Below are 22,284 nucleotides of genomic sequence, written 5' to 3' on the forward strand. Positions count from 1 at the left end.
TAGCCCAGGTCGTGAGTCCCAGCCCACGCCCTCCACCTCCTGCAGGGAACAGCTCAGAACAGAGCAGGCCTGGTGGGCGGCACCGAGAGAACATCCAGGGGGAAAGTGGTGTCCAAACAAATCTCCGCAGCAAGGGTGTGTTCGTGGTGCACCAAGGCAGGGCCGTCTGTCAAAGATTGTTCACTTGTCCGTCACGCGGGTACCCATCCCACGATCCAGGCAAGGCGGCCGGGAGCCAGGATGCAAGGCAAGGGATGCCCTCGGGGAGAGGGGGGCATGTTTCAGGGAGAACAGGAGACGCAGGCTGGGGAGAGAGTAAGGGCTCTGCCGGCAATCAAACCAGGGACCACCCTATCTAAAATATCAGCCCCTAAGTATTTCAACTTTCCTTATCGATCCCTAAAATGACAACTTCCAATCCCCGTTTTCTGCTTTCTATTTCTCCCTAGCCCTCACAGTGACCTCTTCTAACCCACAATAGTACAAATCTGTCTGCATGTCCTCCGTTCCCTCCTGAGGGCATTGGCACGCGCTCTGTACAGCCCCCCACCCCGGGGACACCTCGCAACAGGCTCGCAGCTCCTTCCCTCGCTTGCTTGAGGGCTTGCCTCCCTAGCCATGTCCTTTCTACCTCTTCCTGCTCTCCAGTTTACAACATATTTACCTGTTTTCCTTGTTCAGCGGCTGCCCAATCCCCCCACCCCTGCCCTGTGCAGATGGGAAGGTGTGCAACAGCTAGGATTTTCACCTCCCACTGTACGAAGTAGACAAGAGGAAAGAGATGAATCAAGACTGATGATGAGGTGTTTTAACTCAACATACCTGTAAAACGGGCGCCAAGATCGAGAGCCAGATCACTTCTGGCCCCCAGAAGCTCCCTTCTTCTCCTTCTGGTCAGCACCCACCCACCCACCCGACCGCCAACGAGGACCGTCCTCCTGCCTCGCCCCTCCTTGACCTGCGTGTACCCACAGCTGCGGCCCGGGCTCCTTAGCTTGTGTGACTTTTTGCTCCTGATGGGAGATTTGTCCCCATTGTTGTGGGCAGCAAGGAGGACCCGTGGGTTTCTAGCTTAAGAAACTAGGTGAGCAGTGGTGCCATTTACTGAGCCGGGGATGAGCAGGGGGGAGCAGTTTGGGGGTGGGGGATCCGGTGTTCTGTTTGGGGCCACGGAAGAGACAGCTGAGCACAGGCTGGTGATGAAAGGCAACATCCGCTTGTTAGCGTCGTTCAAGCTGGAGAGTAGGGATGTGTTTGAATGATCCATACAACTGAAGGAGACGTCTCCCTGCCACAGACCCAGGGCCACCTGCTCTGGGTCAGGCCCCCCACCTGCTCTCCAGGGGATGCCAAACTGACCTGTGTTTCAGGAGAGGAACTGAGGCCCAGCAAGAGAGAGTGACTTGCCCAAGGGCACACAGCAGGTTAGGGTTGAGCCACAACTCCCTGCCCTACCCTCCAGCTGTACCAGATGGGCTCAGAGAGACCTGACTTTTGTCCAGATGAGGGTCCAGGCCATGCTGAGGGTCCAGGTTAGCTGGGAGGTGTTCAGAGGGGCAAAGTAAGCCATGAAGGCTCCCTATGGGAAGCAGGCCTGGCAATAGGCCCGAGGAGCCTGGGGCAGGGTAACCCCCACCTGAGGTCACCGTCTCCCCAGCCGTGACATCACTGCTCTGGGCCGCACAGCTGGAGGACAAGGCACAGGCAAGCCGAGGCGGGGCCAGGTAGGTAGCTGGAAGGATGTCACCAACCCTGGGGCCACCCCCCATCAGCAGCCAAAGCCCCCTGGAGGATGACTGGCCCTCGTGAGGCCATTGGGCTGGGGAAGGTGCCCATCGCCTCCGGTCCGGGGGACTCGTCTTGCAGATTAGGAAACTGAGCAGCCACCTCTCCCAAGGTTACCTAGCAAGGGAAGGGCACATCCTGGGAGCTACCCAGCACAGTGCTCTGCCCTCTATGTTCCCTGGGACACAGTGCCCGGCCAAGGGCCATGGTCTCCAGCACCCTGATGGGTGAGGGCCCGAGGAGAAGCCTGAGCAGTGGGAGAGGGCTGTGCTCAGGAGAAACCCCTGCCCCCAGGAACTCACAGGAACACAACTCAGATGGCGTCTGTGTTTATCGGCCGTCGTTGCAAGGAATGTAAGCCCCATGTGGACGGTACATGTCTCTGCCCCACGTGGCTGTGTCCCCAGCACCTAGCGTAATGCCTGGCACATAGTAGATGTTCAGTAAACATTTGAATCCGCAAGTGAATCTATATAAGGGCAGGGAAGGCCGCTAAAGCTGTCATCCCTGGCACACATGATGGGGCCACAGACAAGGTTGGAGGATGTGGTCAGAACTCACCCGCACCCTGCCTCTCTCCACCAGCCTATCCTACCTTGGGTGTCCACAGGTCAGGGCTCTCTCCCAAACGCCCCACTCAGTCCCGACTTCCAGTATGTTCCCTGCCCCTTCCCACAGCTCCTCCTTCCCCAGGGGCTTGTTGGGAGCCAGCGGGAGGAATTCCTGGCCCCTCGTCAGGGGAGGTGCCCCGGCAGGCGGGAGGCCGTGCACACACGCCAGGGACTGCTCCGAATTCCAGCTCCCACGAGCCTGCTGGGCGCATGCCAAAGCGGGGCTGGGAGGGGCGGGGAGCCCCTTTACAGGAGCCAGGGGGGCACAGGGGGCCTGGGGAAGGGCTGGTGTGGGGGGTGGGGTGCCGAAGAAGCAGATCCGTCAGAGTGGACGTGGGCTGGGCCCAAGGGCAGAGCTCAACATCTCCAGTGCCCAGATGGGAAGACTGAGGCCCCCTGGTGTCAAACTCTGAGCTCCTGGCTCTTGGCAGGCCCCAGATCTGAGATGGCTGGGACTCTAGGGGCGTGAGGTGGGGGGCTCAGTCTGTGAGCAGAGACCATATGTCCAGGGAAGAAGAGGGGTGTCTGAGCGGCCGGTTAACACGAGACTCTATAGAAAGAGCCCTGGACCTGCGGCGGGAGGTGGGGGTGCCTTGGGCTGCCCCTGCCCTCGGTGGGAGTGGGAAAGCCCCTCCCTCCCTCCCTAGTCTCCCCTCATTCCATGAGGGGCTGCCCTGGGTGGGTTTGGCACCCTCAGCCCCTGGGAGTGTGGGCAACAGGAGGGCGGGAGGCGGCATAGCTCATGGAAGCTTCTCAGCCTGACCACTTCTGGGCACCCCCTCCCGTGCCGTCCCCTTATGGTCCTGGGTCAAGGCCAGGTGCCACGAGCTCAGGCAGCGGCCCCTGCCCAGCTGTCAGCGCCGGGGCTGTCGCCAACGCCCACACCCGTGCACCTGGCCTGCCACTGAGCCACCTACCGCCGACCCCTCCCCCGTCCCTCCTCCCGCCCCCCAGCTCCCATGGCACCTCAACCCACGGTGTGGCATTGGGACCACAGACAACTGGATCCAGACTTCCGGAACCACAGAGCCTTTGAACTAGAAAATTCTAGCACCACAGGTTCTCACAACCAGAAAATTCCAAGGCCATCGAATATTGGAACATTTTCCACTTCAGGCCCAAGGAGGTTCTTATAACCAAATAATTTCAGAAATGCAGCGTCTTGCAACCAAAGAGCATAACCATGGAAATGGATTTAGGGAATAGTGGGCACGGGCTCTGAGTAGCAAATTCCCAAACAAGAATCCCATTGTCCCAGAGGACGCCAGCCCTCGATCTTCCCACCCGCCAGACCGACAGACATCCTGTAGCAGGATGAGCAGGCCCTGGGTGGGGGTCGTTCCATTGGCCCCTGCCGTGGGGCTGTGTCTCTGGGCCTGAACAGCAAAGGCGGGAAGAGAGAGGGGAAGAGAGAGGGCGCTTCTGAGCAAACGAAAGGAGCTGAGGGCCTCGCCTCTGGGCCCTGGGCAGGTACCTTTGCCAAGAGAGGAGAAGAGAAAGAAAGCCATTGATGCCACAGGTTTGGGCGGCGGGTATGTGGTCACAGGGGGTGGTGGCAGGATCTACCCCCTCCCCGGCTGCTGGAGCTTGAAATTTTCTCCTGGCAGGAAGGGCCCACCCTCCCAGGAATGGAAAACAATCCTTGGCATCTGGTCCCTGAGGCGTGCAAGGTCCTTGACAATCAAGCATTATTATCCTCCCTGCCTCACCCATTGCAGAGGGGAAACCGAGGCAGGTGGGGTCTCTGTCTAAACCAAGAGCCTGAATCGGCCCCTGGCAGGTTCCAGTGGTCCTCATCTCTGATGGAGGAATGTCAGAGCTGAGAGAGCTACCGAGAAGGGGCCTGGGTCAGCCCTGGCAGGGCAGATGGGAGCGGAGACCAGAGAGGACAGTGGTTTGCCCAAAGTCACCCAGCACACTGCGGCAGAGTCTCTTATTGCCTCCACAAAGGCTCATTTCCAGGGGCCTCCTCCTCTAGGAAGGTTTTATGGATCCCTGGGCCCCTATGCCCCTTAAGACTTTACCACTCCATGCCGAGCAGTATGCTCTAACTACTGTCTTGTTTTTACAGGTTATGTTTTGTAGGTATTCTGTGGGGAAATGTCTCATCTTTCCAGCCTGTGCTATGTGGTTTCCCCCTATCAGCCTGGAACCAGAAGCCTTGGGTTGAAGCTTCCATGCCCCTGCTCAAACACCTACCATGGCTCCCAGCTGCCCCAGACAAATGCAGGCAGGCACTTCCGGGACGGGGGTCCCGTGGCTGCACTGCAGCCTCATTCCTTGGTCCCACTGGGCAGAGGTCTCACCAAGTTCCTGGCAGCCACCACCAGGCCATCTCTCTCCCGCACTCCCTGCTCCCTGTAGCCCCTTGCCCTCTTCCCTTCTTCCCTGGCCAAAGCATCCTCATCCCTCAAGCCTCAGCTGAGACCACCTGCTGGGGGCAGGTGCCTCCTCTGGGCCACCTCAGACTTCCCTCTGCGGCATGTGGTGGCCTCCACCTGGGTGCGTGCTCTCTGAGGCTGGGCTGGGTCTCACCCAGGCCGATCCGAGACCAATACCAATTGTGCCTGTTGACTGAGGTCCCACTGCTGGTTCAGCCCCTCACGTGCTCTGGCTCATCACATCCTGCAACAACAATAGGAAGTGGGTTCTTTTCCCATCATCCCCATCTTTCAGATTCCGAGACTCGGGCGGTGTGGCTAAAGTGCTTCCTCAAGGTGTCACAGTTAATCAGTGGCGGAGCTGAGACCCGGACCCTGAGAGTCTGGCTCCAGAGCCCACATGCTCTTCCATCCCGGTCCTACCACCCAGGGAGGGGGAGGACCTAGCCCTGAGCCCCACAGTGCCGGGGAGTCTTGGAGCATCCAGGACCTCCTAGCTCAACCCCCTGAGGCCCCAAGAGGGCCAGTCCCTTGTTCCAGCAGCCCCACAGACACACTCCACACACAGAGGCACACACCGCCTCTCATTCTCTCTCTCTAACACACACACACACACACATGCACACACACGCATGCAGCACGCCCATGCACACACAGATGCACACGTGCATACGGACATGCACACACAGCTCATGCACACACACACACGCAGCACGCCCATGCACACAAGATGCACACGTGCATGCGGACATGCACACACGCATGCACACACACGCATGCGGACACACACGCAGCACGCCCATGCACACAAGATGCACACGTGCATGCGGACATGCACACACGCATGCGCACACACGCATGCAGACACACACACAGCACGCCCATGCACACACAGATGCACACGTGCATGCAGGCATGCACACACAGCTCACGCACACACACACGCATGCGGACACACACGCAGCACGCCCATGCACACACAGATGCACACGTGCATGCGGACATGCACACACAGCTCATGCACACACGCATGCATAGATGTACACATATGCGTGCAGACACACATGCACAGCGCACGCACGCAATACATATGCACACGCGCGCACTGACGCGCACCCACGTGCACAGATGCACACGCGCATGCGCATGCACACACACCCGCGTGCCCCTGGCCCCTGGGACCGGCGGCAGGAAGCCCTCAGCTGCCCAAGCCTTTTTCACTTCAGCTTTTCCTAAATTTGCTCTGAGGAAGTTGCGGCCACCTCCGGGTTCTCCCCTCTCTCTCACGCGCTCCAGACCACATCCCTTCCCTCCCCAGCTTCTCTGGAACCTGGAGAACAATGACCAAAATACGGGAACAGGGAAGACAGTCAACGTGATGAGTAAGGCCATTCTCCCTAAGGTGGCAAGCCATAGTGCCGTGGAAAGAAGAGGTGGGCACGGGGACATCAGGAGAGCGGGTTACGGTTTTCACTAGGGTGGTCAGGAGAGGCCTCGCTGGGGAAGTGGCATTTCTGCCAACTTCTAGAGGAGGAGTATTCCAGGACAAGGGGAGAGCCGGTGCAAAGGCCCTGAGGGAGCAGTGCACCCACCATGAGAGGAACAGAGGAGGCCAGTGTGGCATGGAGCAGTGTGGGGAGAGAGGGAGGTGAGGTCAGGAACTGGGCACTGGGGTGACTGGGGCTGGTACTCTGCGTCCGATGGGAGCTATGCAGGGTTTGGAGCCGAGAAGGGAGGCACATTGTCTTATTATTGTGGTAAAATCCACATCACATAAAATTTACCATTTTAAGGATTTTTAAGTGTACACTAGCGGAATTAAATTCACTCACATTGTGCAGCCGGCACCCCACAGCCCTGTTCCTCTCCTAAAGTGGAGACTCTGCACTGAGGGATGTCGTTCGACGGGGGCTTTAACAGGATCACTCTGGCTGCTGAGTGGAGAATAGACATGAGCCTCCCGAATGGAAGCGGGGAAGACAGACGGTGGGCAAGAACCCCCCGGGTTCCACCACGGCCATGCGGCCCTGACCGTCTGGGTGACCCTGGCAAAACCGCTTCATTCTTCAATTCGCGTGTTCATTCTCGCCTTCAGTCAGCTGGTTATTCAACAGGTATTTATTGTGTGGAACACCTACTCTGTGCTCGGCACTTGCTGGGTGCAGGGGGCACAAGAAGAGCAGAACAGACACAGGAGGATGCTGTCCGGCTGGGGGAAGTTGGACACAGAGCCACAAGCAGCAAGAATTGATGATAATGTGATGGCCATCGTGAGAGGTGGTGAGGGAGAAGCTGAGACAGCAGGAAGAACCAGCATTAGGGCACTCTGATGGGGGGGGGGGTTGTCTGTGGAGGCTTCCAGGAGGACGTGACATTCGGAGCCCAGCCCAGAAGGGCAAGTTGGGACTGCCCCCTGCAGAAAAGAGGGAAAAGCATTCCTGGCAGGGGAACAGCCTATGCAGAAGCCACCTGCTTCTATGAAAGGCTTCCTCGCTATTTGCTCCTCCAGGTAAAGGGGCCCAGAGGAGCCTGTGGGTCAAGCCCAAATTCCTCTTCTGTGAAATGCGGGTCCTCCTAGTGCCTGTCTCCTGTAGATGGAAGGAGTAAGCGAGCCAATGCTTGGCAAGTGTCAGATGTGGTGCCTGGGACACAGTGCATGGGTGGACCATGCGGGGCAACTTCCCCGCCCCCACCCACCCCATTGTGGTCTGGAGAACTGGGGCCCCCTGGTGCAATGGAGGGTCTCAGGGAAGACCTCCCAAACCCCCCTCTACTTGCTGTGCCTGACATTTCTCCATCAGAAGCTCACTCTTTTGAATTGTGCTTTCCCACCCTTCCAGAACCATCCATTCCATTCAGGTTAGCCGTGGGCAGGGTATTGCTCAGCCTTCACAGCTCATCTCAAGCCTCCCTCTTTCGGAAAGCCCTCCCTGATTGCTACAGCCCATTAAGTCTCTCTCCACACTCTGCACTGGCCTTTGGTCTTCTGAGTCCCAGCCTCAGAGCTGAAAGGGCGCTGAGAAATCATCCCTCCCTGAGACCCAATGCTTCAGGTGAGGAAACGGAAGCCCAGGCCGAGGCGTCAGGGGGAGCAGAGACAAGAGCTGGGCCGCCCCCATAGCCAGCCTGGTCGCTGTCCAGGACACCGTGCAGCCAGCACGGATCAGATTTACCAATTGCCTTTTTAAACGGATTATCAAATCTTTCACCCAGACCGAAGGAAATGTGAAGGCGGCCTCCATATCACAGAATCCCTCCAGGTGGCTCTTCTGCTGGGCGGCCCAGGTAACCAGGAGCTCCTTCATCTGCCCGCTGCATGGAGCTCCCGGGCCCAGGGAGGCCACATGTCCTGTTAGCGCCTCTCAGGCCACCGGACCTTCAGATGGCTTCCAGGTTTGTGCTGTCGATCAGGATTTTAAAGATAAAAGCAGAGCTGTGAACTCCAGAATTCAAAGCCTCGCGTGAAACAAACTCACTCGGAGGGCCACACCAAACAGCTGTGGGCCGATTTGGCCCTTGGGCTGTCAGTTGTCACCTCCAGCTTAGCGGGCTTTGGGAACCAGACTGGGCAGAGCCCTGTGGGTCAGCTGCCTTCTCCAAGCCCTGGTGTTACCGTCTGTGAAATGGAAGTAATATTGCCTATTCACAGGGCTGTCCGCACATTCAGGATTTACTGACAGGGAGTGCAGGCCAGACGTCCAGCGAGGACTCCGTGCCAGGAGCCAAGTGGAGCACATCCTCCACCTGATCCTGTTGAATCTTCACTGTGGCCCTCAGAGGGCTGTCACGGAAAAGCCATGGAAAGCTTTTGAGCAGGGGACAGGCTGCCTTGATTGAATATAAATGTTCAAGGCTTTAGATAGTGCTGGTCCCAGGAGCAAAGTGCTAGGCACAGTGCTGGATCCCTGTGCTTGTCCCTCCAAAGCCTCCGTCCACCCTCCACCCCCTGCTCTGCGCCCCAGGACACTGACATCTGGGGCCACCTCTGAGGACAGCCTCAACCCAGCGTCTCTGCTGGCTTCCCGTTGGGTTCGGCCAGCAGGAGAGCCGAAGGTTGAGGGCGGTGGTGTGCTGGCCAATGTTTAACAACCAGCTCTCTGGAAGAAACGCCCTGATTTGTAGTGTTTATGGATTTCCCTGGTATAAATACTTCCAAGAAGGTGGAGACAGACACACAGATGGATGAGTGGTGGCATGTGTCCTGGTGGGCCCCAGGGTTATCACGCCAGTGTGGTCCCGGGCCCGGCCTTGATGGAAATGGTGTGGTTGTGTCAGTGTCGAGCTGTGTCCATGGTTCAAAGGGGGTGTGACGATAGCACCCTGCCTCCTGTCGAGGGGATTGTCTGAGCGGCACAAGGCACATCCCTCCCCGGCCCGGCGCCTGTACCCAGAGAGTCTTCCCAGGGTGACCATTGCCTGGGTCCCTGTGTTGTGCCCCTGGCCAGGCGACCGGGCTCTGAGGAGTGGCCTGCCACAGGGCGGGGGCTGGCTGGGAGCCATCGGGGCCGAGGTGGTGGCCCGCGAGGATGGGGAAGTGGCGAGCCGGCTATCTTTAGCGTCTTCTCTCAGAGCCCTTTTCCTCTGCGTGCTGCTGGGGCTCGGGCGGCAGCCAGTGGGGAGGGCCACTTCTCCATAGTCATATGAAGCCTGGGGGCCCGGGGGCCAGCTGCGGGGCCAGGGCCCCCACCTGTGTGCCGCCGCGCTGCAGGCAGCATCCCCCGCGCTCCCATCCGTCAAGGCCCATGCTGGGGGTCGGGGGGGGGTGCTGGGGGGGGACAAAGGGACCGTGGTGCTGCAGGTGCTGCTGGGAAGCGCTGCCCCGCCCCTTCCTCACCTGCAGCCTCCAGGCACCTACTCCACGAGGGCAGCAGGGCACAGGGGTGGGAGCTGGGTTTCTGGAGCCTGCATTTGAATCCACTCCGGAGAGTCCCACGCGAGGGGCCGTTACCCAACTTGTATTTTCTCATTGCAAAAACAGGAGTGATAACAAGAGCCCCAGCTCCCCGCTCCCGGGGCTGTGACAATCCCACAGGGAGACAGCATGTCAGATGCCCGGCAGAACACGGTCCAGCTCTGTGACCTCGCAGGATTCCCTGAATCTCTCTGGACCCCCAGTTTCCCATCTGTACAATGGGAATGCTGGTTGTAAAGATGGAAGTAACTCTGAGAGGATCTAGCACAAATGAGCACTCTAGTCCTTCTCCCCCTAAGCTGAAATGGCCCCCCGGTAGCATCAGGTCAGGGCGAAAAGATGCCAGGCCTCAAATCCCAGCCCTCCCAGTTATCTACTCTGTGCCCTTGGGCAAGCTGCCCAACCTCTCTGAGCCTCGGTTTCTCCTCTGCAAAATGGGGTAGTAAGAGAAGCTGCCGCAAGAGCTGATCCCGGAGCCGGAGTCTGGGTGTGTAGTGCCTGCGAGGAGTGAGGTATTCACAGCTAGTGCCACCTGCCCCACCAGGCAGTGCCCCCCTAGAGGCAACGTCCGTGGGAGGGGCTGCTGAGCTTGGGCCCTGGGCAGCGTTGTGTCCCAGGTCCGGGGGACTGACAGATGAGACATGGTCAGGATTCTGCATTTTCGTAGTTCTGATGTGTTCGTAGGCCCTGGAAGGTTCCTGGAGGCCGCCTCCCTCACTTCCAAGCCCAGGGCTGTTATTTCCTGCTTCCTCCGGAGTCTGGGTCCGGCCCCAGCCCAGCCCCCTGAGCCTGCTGCTGAAGGGGCAGGGAAAGCTCCTGGGCTCCTGGGACCAGGCCAGGAGTCCGGCCCCGAAGGGACGTGATGCTGGAGAGGTCGGCAAGTCTCAAGTACCAGCCTATGCAGTGCGACGCCACATGGAGGGCGGGCAGGGACCCATGGGAGCTTCGGACAAGTAGCTGTGTGCTGAGAGCCGATGGGAGGAGGGCGAGGCCCCTGGGAGCGCAGGGGTGGGCTCCCAGGGGTGGGGTCGGGGCCTGGGGACAGGAGGAGAGAAGGCCCAGCAGTGCAGCCTCTGCCGGCAAGGATCCCACTGGGGATCCGAGGGGAGGGGGCCGCGTAGCTTGGGGGTGAGCCTGGGAGGTGCAGCCGGCTCCCCCACCCCTCCACCCTCCACAGCCATCCCCAGGTGAGCTCAGCGAAGTCACTGGCTCTGTCGTGCCTTTTAAGGCAATGGTGGCTCCTGCCACCTCCCTGTTCCCACTTGCTCAGAAATTCCCAGCAGGTATTTTCTTTTCTTTCTTTCTTTTTTTTTTTTTTTTTTTTTTTTCCCCAGGAGGAATGGAATGAGACTCCTTGTTCTGTCACTGCAGGATTCCAGCGAGGCCTGTCTGGGGGTTCTGGTGACAGGAAGCGCACAGTGACAGACCCTCAGAGAAGCACCCTCAGTGACACGTGCAGGCACAGATTAGGGAGACAGACACGGCTGCTCCACCCACCGTGGGCCCACAGCAATGCCTGGAGACCCCTGGCTGGGGCACCCAGACACACAAACGAATACGGGCGGGTCCCCGAAGCAGGGAAAGTTTACTGAGCACCTACCGTATGCCAGGCCCCGGCTAGGTAGGCAGTGAGGATCCAGTCCCACCTTCACGGACCTGCCTCCCTTGGGAGTTCAAATCCAAGCACGGAAGCCTCCCCTACCTCAGGGCCTTTGCACCTGCTGTTCTGCTCGGCGGGGGGGTGTCCGCTCTGTAGAGCTCACTTTGGTTGGATCCTTTACACTCTGCCTCAGAGCGGCCCCCCATCACTCTGTAGCCCACTGGCCTATTTTATTTCCTCAAGGCATCCATCGTTTTTTTTGTTGTTGTTGTTGTTGTTTTAAAGATTTTATTTGAGAGAGGGGAGAGAGCACCAGCAGAGGGGAGAGGCAGAGGGAGAGGGAGAAGCAGACTCCCTGGGAGCCTGACGCAGGGCTCGATCCCAGGACCCTGGGATCATGACCCAAGCAGAAGGCAGACACTTACCAACTGAGCCACCCAGGCGCCCCACATCCAACACTTCTAAAACTGTCTTGTTTACTTGTGTTTACTGTCTGCGCACCCACCTCGATCAGCTTCTGGGGAGAAGGGCGGTTGAGTTGCCCACTGTTCCCCCAGCAGCTGGAGGAGTGCTGTGTCCGTAGCAGGTGCTCAGGATTTGAGTGAGTGCAGCTGACCCCACACACGTGTGGTTGGCCTTTCCCACTGCCCCCCAGGAAACCCTATTATTCGTCCTAACAACGTCAGCTGTCCTGTGCCCCCGCTGGGGCGGTCTTGCTCATTTGGTCCCACTAACACCGCTGAGGAGGTGAGTCACCACCAGATGAGGCTGAGGCTCGGAACTGCTCAAGGTCACTCACTGGCTGGGGGCAGGCAGAAACAAAGAGGATGGGAACAGGAGGGTATGGTCAACAGCCAAGGGCTCGCCCCTATCGAGTAAGCCAGCCCCTGAAAAGGGCTGTGTACGTGTCACACGTGTGGGGACAGAGAAGGGCGTGGTGAGCCCATCACCTGGAGGTGTATCTGTGGTGCTGGATGCTTGTGTGCAGTCCTCAGCCTGAAGGCACACAGAATATTCCTTCCTGCCCTTCGGAGCAAGCCTTGGACCCCACATCCCATCATTCTGGCCATGCCCACGACTGAGCAGAGCCCTGGACAGGGAGCAAGGGCCAGCGAGGACATCTCTGACCCGCAAAACCCCTCCTACCTGGGCTGGGTGGGCAGGTGGGCTCCAGGGCTGGTCTAAGGGTAGTGGGGAACCCCCCAGGCTGTGGCCAAGGGGATGAGGGCGGGCCTCCCGCCCAGCTCAGTGTCCTCTCCAGAAGCTGGACTGGGTGGGGACTGACAAGAGAATCCCACAGAGGCAGAGCCCAGGTCCCATGCCGGGCTCTGCCAGAGGTGCCTGGTGGCCTTGGACCATGTGCTGACCCTTCTGCCTGTGGGCCTGACCCCCAAGACCATGGGGAATCCTGGCGAGGAGACCCTGGTAGGAAGGGCGAGAGGGGTAACTGCCCTCTCCAAAGCCTAGAATGAAGCCCTGGGCCCCTCCTCCAGCAGGATGCTGCCCACTCACCCCCTGGCGGCCAGGGCCTGAAGTGCAGCTCCAGCCACTCCAGAATCCGGATCCGGAGGCAGAGGACCCAAGGTCAGGAGGCACGGCGGCAGCCAACAGGTCCTTTGCATTAGCCCAGAGCGGGCTTTGAAGCCCACTCCCCCAGAGCTCAGAAGGGGGGCTCCAGAAATGCTGGGCAGAAGACATCATGGGAGGGGCCCCAGCTTGGGACTCATCTGTACACCCCAGACCTCACCCTGCCCGTCTCAGGGCCCTTGTCTTAATTTTAGCAACCTGTTGTGGGCTTCCAACCTGGGCATTAGGACTTCACCCCACTCACTGTGGGCACCATGCTAACTGGGAACCAGAGGGACAACTTGGGCCACCTCGAATGTACTTGGCCTAGCACCACATCCACACCACCAGCCCATCCCCAGCTAGCACCACCACTGCAGAGGGCGTCAGAACCAGGTGGGACAGTGGCTCACGGCTGGGCTGGGAGCACCCAGAGCTGCCCCAGCTGCAGTCTCAAGGGGTCAGAGGCAAAAAACACGCTACGTAACCAAAGGCTGTGTGAGGCAGCTCTGACTGGGGATGGGCTTAGCAGAGTCCGTAAGAGCATCGGGACACCTGGAATGCCAGGATTACGGCCAAGTCAGTCGGAAATCAGAGGCCAGGACATTCAGAGTGGAGAGGCCAAGGTGCTCAGCAGCACTACAGGTCCCCAAACCCAGAGGACAGTAGATGCCCAATTTGCTGGTCAATAGAGCACAGGGTGGAGGCTAAACCATTCCATTCCAGAATGGAAAAGGGGCCTGATGGCTTCACCAGCTGGCCAAATCTCACCTGTGTGCTCATGTCCCCAACCTGTGTGACAAAGCTGGGGGAGCTCCAGTGTCAGCACTTCAGGGTCCCAGCAGGCCCACGTGCCTCTGCCCAGCAAGCCCACCCTCCCCCAGTGTCACATGGCAAACAAGCCATCACTGGAACCCAATCCTATGTGGATTAGTGACTACATTATTTACTCTCTCAACAGAACAGGGTTGGTCCTGCCATGCCCATCCGCAAATCTAAAGACCACAGGGAACACGAAATCCTCAGCCTCCTTCCCACTGGGCTGCCACCCACGCTGTGCAAACACACGAGCTCTACAGCAGAGCCCGCTCTCACCTGAGCACACGCGCACCTGCACAAAGCCTGCTGCTCCGGCCCGGCTTCTACAATCCAGGGGCAGACTGGGGCGCAGCTTTGAGCACCCCCCTTACACCCCATCTGCTCCAGGCCTGAGCCAGACAAGCGGTAGGGAGAAAAGGAGACCCTCTGGCAAAGCCCAGAGGCCAAGGGCAACATCTCTGAGAACAGTGAGGCCCCTGTGGCCTCGGCGGCAGCAGCCACAACACACAAGCAAAACCAGGGACAGAAATCACTGGAAAATAATGTTTATTGAGATCCCACCAGCTGCACAATCTGCTCCCGCTATTAAGCTCCTTCTTCCTTTGCAATTCGGTCTTTCTTAAGTGGTCCCTGTGGAGCGAGGACAGGGGGCAAGGTCAGAGGGAGGAAAGCAGCTGGGCACGAAGAATACCCCACACTCCAAGGGGACCAGGGACTCTGCGTGGGTTCCCAGTGCAGACACAAGCTCAGGACCCCCAGGAGCCAGCCCAGCTGTGTCCTTCTGCACCAGCACCGGATGGGCAGGTGGCAGGCTGACAGGGGACATCAACTGGGAACTATCCCAACCCCAGGTCGGGGTGCTCACCATGAATGCTTTCTTCTCCTCCACTGTCTGGAATCGGCCGTGGCCAAACTTGGAGGTGGTGTCAATGAACTTCAGGTCAATCTTCTCCAGGGCCCGCCGCTTGGTCTGCACCAGCAAGGACTATGGGCCAAGAGCGGAAGGTTAGTTTCCAAGAGCTGGGCCGTCCTCTGCCTCTTGGTTCCCAGGCCCCCTCAGCAGAGGGCAGAGGATCGACAACCTCACTCAGCCCCTCCCGCAACACCTCCTGGCTAGCTGGTTTACCCAAGGATCTCACCCTGCCGCCAGACTGAGCAAACAACGCAAGCACAGCAAACAGCTGGGCCAAGCCCGACTGGGAATTTCCTCCTCCCAGGACTTCAAAGCTGCTGCTGGAGTGGCAAGCCCCCCCTTTTCCTTTGAACTCCCCTCCACAAAGTGCGGGCACTATGTTCCGCTGTTACCCATCACTACCCCCCTGTTGGAGGGCCGAGCTCCTGCCTACCCGCCCCGACTGCGGAGAAGGGCCCTGGCCTCACCTTGCGGAGAGTAAGCACTCGCTTCTTGGTTCCCACCACACAGCCTTTCAGCATGACAAAGTCATTGGTCACTTCACCATAGTGGACAAAGCCACCCTGGAAGAAACCAAGGCATCAGGTCAGATCAAGCACAGACAATACACATGAACGACCCCTTCAGCTTCAGGTGGTCTGCCGCCCGACAACGGCCAGGCTGTTCTCAGAAGGAAGGCAGCAAGGAATGTTTCCGCAGTCTGACTCGGGCGCTGTGCCCAGCGCTCATTCCAGAGCCTCATCACTGAACAGCTGGGTCTGAGACCCCACTTCTCACCAGCCAGCCCCACCAGTGGAAGACCCGGCATTTACAAGGAACAGACAGCTGGGTGCGGTCCTGCGCAGGGGACAGTTAACAAGCTCTGGAAACATGACCTCCATGCATCAGCCAGAACCCAGGAGCACTAGGGTCCCACCCCACGGGCAAGGCCGGGTGCAAATGCACACGGCATGAGGGGAAATCCCTGCCAGAGCCAAGACCCTAGAGGCTTTGAGACGACAACTCTCATTACTCACCAGAGGATTGATGCTCTTGTCAGACAGATCGTAATCCGTGGAAGCATTGTTCTTGATCAGTTTGCCATCCTTGATGAGGTAGCCCTGGCCAATCTTATAGATCTAAGAAGTAAAAGAATGAACACTTTAACACTGAGAGGGAAACAGGCTCACGTGTCCCTAGACAGAAGGCTGGCTGCAGGACAGCCAGCCAACAGGGGCAGGTAACCCTCAGCTCAGCAGTGGGTTAACCAACAAAGGACTCTGGATGGAAAGCAGCTACCAGTCCCTGTACGGGGGATCCCAGCCTGGTGGCAGAAAGAAAAACCGGCTGGGCCTGAAGATACTGCCACTTGGCTGAAACAATGCACACAGGCAAAGGAAGGGACAGACAAGGCTCTCATCCTGGGTCACTCCAAGTCAGCCGTACCAGAACCACCTTTGATGACACCTTACAAATCCCACCCAAGAACCCAAACCGTGCCCGTCAGACAAGATGAGCACCTCCAGTCCACATGCATTCCAGAAGCTCCCCCACCGCAACAGCGCTAACAGGAACCGGAAACCACACTCCCAACCCGGGACTCGTCTTTCCCTTCCCAGCATCAGTCTCCGCAAGAGCCCCCTTGGCACCTCACCTTCTTGTTGATCTCAGTGCGGTGATGGTAGCCTTTCTGCCCAGCCCGAGCCACAGAGAACGCCACTCGGGCAGGGTGCCATGCCCCAATACAGGCAACCTTGCGCAGGCCCCGGTGGGTCTTGCGGGGTAGCTTCTTAGTGTGCCAGCGGCTGGTGACCCCTGGAAGAGACGCGAGCTTATCACCGGGGCATCTGGCACTCGTGCCACTGGCCCCTTTCCTACCAAAGGCCAGTTCACCCACTTGTGGCGCACACACAGAACATTCGACACACGGGTTTAATGTCCTCTCCCCCCTATTTCCTCAGGTTGACCACAAGCCTAGACATAAACCTGTTCTCAGCCTGTAACAAAAAGCCTTGGAGAATCAGCCCTGAACTAGAAGGGGACCACATGCACTTCACAGCATCCAAGTTCCTCACCGGCAGAGGCCCCCCCGCCAACTTCCCAGTCCCCTCTGTCTTCTGCGGTGGGCTGTGAATGCTAAGGGTGCAGATGGATGGTGAGGGATCTCCCCCAGTCCTCCACACTTCCCTCACGCCTGACCGCACAGCTGTTCTTGGAAGGCAGGCAGTGAGGCAAGTTTCTGGAATCTTACTCAGGCCATTTGCCAGGCGCACATTCCACAGCCTCAAAGATCTGGACCTGAAACCTAAGTTTTATCACAACTTGGCCCACCGCAAAGCTCACCCTTGTAGCCTTTGCCCTTGGTAACACCAATGACATCGATCATCTCGTCTTGCCCAAACACTTGGTTCACAGGCACCTGCTGTTCCAGCCTCTCGCGGGCCCAGTCCAGCTTCTCAGCCACTGTGCCTCCATTCACCTGGATCTCCATGAGGTGGGCCTTCTTCTGGCGTAGAGGAAGCAGACGCATCTAGGAGGGAATCGATACAGCTTAGATCCCAAGCTTCGAGCTCTCCTTCCACGGCAAGGGAACTCAGGGTGGGCAGAACCGTCTGGCAACCTTGAACCTCAAGTCTCCCTACCAGCAAAAAAGACTCCTTCCTGTGTTCTAACTCCCCACTGGGTACAATTCCCCTTTTCATTTTAAGATTTTTATTTATTTGGCAGAGACAGCCTAAGGGGGAACACAAGCAGGGGAGTAGGAGAGGGAGAAGCAGGCTTCCCACCAAGCGGAGGGCCCAATGTGGTCTCGATCCCAGGACCCCGGGATCATGACCTGAGCCAAAGGCAGACGCTTAACAACTGAGCCACCCAGGCATCCCTAATTCCCCTCTTCAATTCTGATGCCCAAGTTCACCATGATGAGCTGATCCGTAACAGACATACAAGGGCCATGCCAACACAAGGAGACCAGAGACAAAATCCTAGGACCAACTAGCCCCATGTTCCCCATCAGCAGGCTTTTGGCCGGTCCCTTTGGGGTACTGCCCTGGTTTACGCTATCTATCTTGGTCTACTCAGTCAATAAGACGTTTACAACGTGGGAGAGTGGAAACAGCACCTCAGTCAAGGGCACAAGCTGCAAATATTAGGGGGAAAAAAGAAAGTCAAGCCTAAACCTTTTCATTAAGAGCAGCCCAGCGCTGTTCTACAGAACTTTCTTCAGTAACACGCATACTACAAATATAAGTACATATGATCGTTGCTAACCATAGGGAAAAGAAGTACTTAAGAACTGGACGTAAACCCAGGATGGCGGCTCAGGTCAACAGCGTATGAGGTAGCCATTCTAACCAAGTCAGGAAAAGGCTCATTCCGTTTGCATCAAGTCAGATTTGAGCGCAAATGGCCAACATCCTACTACTGACTACTGTTTTCAGGTAGGCATTTTAAAACACGAAGGAGTCACCAGTTCCTCCACCACTTTTTCTAAAATGGGGCACAGTTGGAGCGCCTGGGTGGCTCAGTTGGTTGGGCGACTGCCTTCGGCTCAGGTCATGATCCTGGAGTTCCAGGATCAAGTCCTGCATCGGGCTCCCTGCTCAGCAGGGAGTCTGCTTCTCCCTCTAACCCTCCCTCCTCTCATGTGCTCTCTCTCTCTCAAATAAATAAAATCTTAAAAAAAAATTAAATAAAAAAATAAAATAAAATGGGGCACGGTTTCCCTAATACAAGGCCCACAGAGACACAGCGCCCTCTGCTGGCAACAGAGAAACCAACCCACCAGCCTGGAGGCAGCCCTGGCTGCTTTCTCAGACCAACAGTAGTCTTAGCCTGGCCCCAGAAATCAACGACCGCGCAGGCGCCCCAGCCTACTTGCTGGATGCCCATCCATCCAGACAAGCCTAAAGAACCGGAACCGGTCTTACCACCCCTCTAAAATCCTCGAGACTTGGCACAAAGTCAGCTTGAGTTGAGGATCAACTCAGCAGGTAACTAGGTAAGCACAAGGTAGTTACTGTGAAGCAGTGGGACAGTCGCCCTCCTTTTGTGCCCCTTGTCGAGTGCTCACCTGGGTGTGGGCGATGACCCGGATCACCTGGCAGTACTTCTTCATGCTGTTGAAGTCCTTCTCCAGCTGCTTTTTGCCATCATCATCCTGCCACTTCTTGCAGTATTTGGTGAAGGCCTTCTTCTTAGACTTATGCCTTCAGGAGCAGAGCAGAGTTGGGGAGGGGGCCGGGTGCGGGCCTTCATCACCCCTCCAAGGGGTGAGCGGAAGGCACACTGGCACCACATGGGGACGGGGCTCATTGCCGGCTTCTAAGGAGCCTTTTCCACCGGCAAGCGGAGCCTGGATGGAGCTCATCGGGCAGACCCGAGCGGAGCTGAGCGGAGGTCCACAGAATTAATTCAAGTCACAGCATTCAAGTACACACTAATTCTTGCTCCTGCTTAGCCATCAACCCAACCACATTCCCAGGCAGGACTGGGTGAGTTACAGTGCTGTTTTTAACCGGACTCTCAATACTTCCCGGAACTAAGAGAACACTAAATACGGAGTCCTCAGCCAACACCCACTAGGGTGAACGTGACGGTCCAGAGGTGCTGCTCAAGATCTGTCCTCAGAACTGTTCTGTTCGGGAAGCAACTAAGCCAGACACCAGAGCAGTTCTCCCCCTGCTACAGAGAAGCCCACACAAGGCATTCCCTTCTCTAATCCTAGGTCCAGAGCCTCCTCACCCCTTACCAGAAGATTTTATTTATTTGACAGAGATTGAGGAGAAGGGACATGAGCAGAGGGAGGGAGAGGGAGAAGCAGGCTTCCTGCTGAGGATCCCAGGACTCTGGGATCACGACTGGAGCCGAAGGCAGTCGCTTAACTGAGCCACCCAAGTGCTCCATCCCCTTACCAGTTCTTATAGAAGCGCCTTTTGCATTCATCACTGATGTGCTCGGCAAAGATGGTCTTAAAGGTACGGAGGCCTCGAGGGGTTTCCACGTAGCCCACGATGCCCACTACCACCATGGGCGGTGTCTCCACAATGGTCACAGCCTCCACAACTTCCTTCTTGTTCACCTCTGCCGAAAATAGTAGTCAGACTTGAGTGGGATGGCTAGAATCGCCCACAAGGGATTCACGGTGTCTTGTGTGAAATGCCCATTTAGGTCAAGAGGGCAACGTGCTTCGGGTAACAAGCAACTTTGTGGAAATAGGGCCTTATCACCAATCTGGACTCCCAGGCCTGTCCTTACCAGATACGTTATAAATTCTAACTCAAAAAAATTTCAGGACTCTAAGACAAACAGTCCAGCTTCAGTTCTCATCACAAATCTCTAAAAGCAAATTCCTTATTACCTAGATAATACAAGAGTACTTAGTATGATGGGTTGTGGTAATAGCTCTGAGCTCAGCGTAGATGTTTAATACCAACATTAGTATGTTACCATGTGGTTCACTAACCAGTGTTTTTTATTTTAAAGGTTTTATTCATTTATTTACTTGACAGAGAGAGCCAGAAAGCTTAAGTGGAGGGAATACCGGAGAGAGACAGGGAGAAGCAGGCTCCCCACCGAGCAGGGAGCCAGATGTGGGGCTCGATCCCAGGACCCTGGGATCATGACCTGAGCCGAAGGCAGACGCCCAACCATCTGAGCCACCCAGGCGCCCCACCAGTGCTGTTTTACTTAGTGATTTTTCTCCTTTGCACTTCATAACCCAGGGACACGGGCAGCATTCAAGCTCTGGATTAAGGTGCACAGGTACCAACTAGCATACTCCTCTACGCTGTGGCTCTTGAATTTACTCACACGCTGCTCTGACTTCAATACATCCCCCACCTAAAGCAATAATGCCAGCCACCTGTAGCCTTTAGTGGGAATCAATCCTAATGGAGATTTCCATCCTGTCAAAAGGTCTGTCCTCCTTTGACTACAGTCCAGTCCATCCCCATCCTCCACTCCTAACCACCACTCCCCCCCCCAAGCAGGGTGAAGGGTCCTGCTGGTACTCACTGGATCCTGGCCTGTCCACCTCCCGAACGATGTGAGTCATGCCAGCCTTGTAGCCCAGGAAGGCTGTGAGGTGGACAGGCTTGGAAGAGTCATCCTTGGGGAAGCTCTTGACCTTCCCACGGTGCCGGCTGCTGCGTTTCCGAGGCAAGAAGCCCAGGGACCCATGCCTGGGAGCGGAGAATTTCCTGTGAGACTGGGCGAGAAAGGATCACCATTAGCACTCAAACCTGTCACAAGCAGCTCACTTCTGATGCCCGGCTTTGCCTCAGTGGTGGAAGGACCCGCCCCAACGCGTAGTCCACACCAGAGACCGGCGGCCCAGCTAACAAACACGCTTACAGGCTGGGCTGGGTTCACTTTGAGAAAAGGTCACACGGCCTAAATGACTTGAATCTTTGCCACAAAATCTCATTTTTTAACCTAAGAAAACGTACCCTCCCCTTTCTTCTCTATAAAGACAAAAGCACACCAGGTGATGTCCTTAAAATCACTCCACAGGTGGCTTTATGATCAAGTCAGCACAAAACGGCTGCTGGGACCAGGAGCTAGGTGGCAGACGGCACCACAGGCTCCCCCTCCCCCCGCTAGAGGGACACCCGAAGGCCACTAGAACTCGACGGAGCCAAATCAGAACATGACAATCAGCACAGAGTCTCTGTCCGCCCGTCAGAGAGTTCATCATCTGTGGTTCCCGGGAACTCCAGAGGCCTTACACGGGGTACCAACGTCCCGCCCAGTTCAGCCCGAGGCCTCAGCAACCCCAGCCCAGGTTCCCCTCCCACGTGCTACGCTGATTTCCGCACCTCCCCCGGTCAGCACGAACAGGGCCTAGCGCCCCCACTCAAGGTCCTCCTGACCAATGTGCTCACGGACTCCAATCTCGATCCACACTCAACCGGTGAGCTCGAGAAATGATCGGTGGCTTGAAAATTTCCGGGCTCGGGGCCTCCAAACCGGAGCCCGCCCCACCGGCCTTCGCCAGCCGCTGCCCGGCGGGCCCCAGGCCGACCACAGGCCTCCGCGGTTTTCAGAAAACAGGCCTCACTGTGGATCTAAGTCTCCCGTGCTCCCGGAGCAGGGCCCCCGCGCCCGCCGAGTTGAGATGGCGGCGATGCGCCACGGATTGAGCCGCACCGCCGCGCCGACAAAGAGGAAAACGCCATACTGACACGTACCATCCCGCCGCCAAATGCTACCGGTAGAGGTCGGACCGCGCGCAACGAACGATTTATAAAGCCCCGCCTGGGCCCGCCCCTTCCGGCGTGCGAGCGCGCGCCCGCGGTGGGCGCCGGGTCGTGGGGCGGGTAAGGGCCGCCATTTCCACGCACGCTCGTCCCCGCCTAGCGTTCGTTCGGAGCTGGACGTCAGCCTCGGGGGCGGGGATTAGAGACTACGGCGAGCGACCGCGTTCAAACTTCGTGAAGAGCCGCGGAAACGCTGGCAGAGAACTGGGACTGCGGCGACCGTAGGGCTCTAGGTCGCTGCCAAATTTGCTGAAAGACGCCGTTCCGCTGAAGCTAAGTAGCTGCGTCTTTTTTTCATATGAAATGCAGTCACCTCCAGGATTGAATAACCCAGCTGTGGGTTTCAGTTCCAAAGCGCCTTCGCACGTGGTATCCCATTTCCGTCCCACACAGTACATCCGCGGTGTTGCCATTTGGCGGGCGCGCTGGGTTGGGACAGAGTTGACCGGCTGCCACCTG

At 57.5% G+C, this 22,284-nt stretch overlaps 1 protein-coding gene and 4 non-coding genes across 5 annotated transcripts; all 5 read right to left on the bottom strand.

Moving 5' to 3' along the window:
- Positions 1-14,203: 14,203 nt before the first annotated feature.
- On the bottom strand, positions 14,204-21,828 carry RPL3 (ribosomal protein L3). The gene is made up of 10 exons (XM_028115377.1): positions 21,757-21,828; positions 20,582-20,774; positions 19,480-19,648; positions 18,639-18,774; positions 16,910-17,096; positions 16,221-16,381; positions 15,604-15,705; positions 15,055-15,150; positions 14,540-14,659; positions 14,204-14,304 (listed from the first exon to the last, which is right to left on the bottom strand). The coding sequence occupies exons 1-10, from the start codon at positions 21,757-21,759 to the stop codon at positions 14,260-14,262; spliced, it is 1,212 nt and encodes a 403-aa protein (XP_027971178.1). The 5' UTR covers positions 21,760-21,828; the 3' UTR covers positions 14,204-14,259.
- On the bottom strand, positions 15,247-15,340 carry LOC114218564 (small nucleolar RNA U83B). The gene has a single exon (XR_003611217.1). It is a non-coding gene; the product is annotated as a small nucleolar RNA U83B (small nucleolar RNA).
- On the bottom strand, positions 16,772-16,862 carry LOC114218565 (small nucleolar RNA U83B). The gene has a single exon (XR_003611218.1). It is a non-coding gene; the product is annotated as a small nucleolar RNA U83B (small nucleolar RNA).
- LOC114218566 (small nucleolar RNA U82P) lies at positions 18,775-18,829 on the bottom strand. Its single transcript, XR_003611219.1, has one exon. It is a non-coding gene; the product is annotated as a small nucleolar RNA U82P (small nucleolar RNA).
- Positions 21,205-21,268, bottom strand: LOC114218563 (small nucleolar RNA SNORD43). Its single transcript, XR_003611216.1, has one exon. It is a non-coding gene; the product is annotated as a small nucleolar RNA SNORD43 (small nucleolar RNA).
- Positions 21,829-22,284: the final 456 nt, after the last annotated feature.

The sequence above is a fragment of the Eumetopias jubatus genome, unplaced genomic scaffold, assembly GCF_037043125.1.
Source record: "Eumetopias jubatus isolate StellerSeaLion01/CBP00866 unplaced genomic scaffold, mEumJub1_p1.0 scaffold_8, whole genome shotgun sequence".
Classification (NCBI taxonomy): Eukaryota; Metazoa; Chordata; class Mammalia; order Carnivora; family Otariidae; genus Eumetopias; species Eumetopias jubatus.

Bases quoted from the DNA above. Each gene is read 5' to 3' on its own strand.
- RPL3 (XM_028115377.1), bottom strand. The intron at 18,775-19,479 runs GTAAGGGGATGG...CTGCTCCTGAAG, and splicing joins AGGCGCTTCTATAAGAACTG to GCATAAGTCTAAGAAGAAGG. The intron at 14,660-15,054 runs GTGAGGCCAGGG...CTTGGCCCATAG, and splicing joins GAGTGCTTACTCTCCGCAAG to TCCTTGCTGGTGCAGACCAA.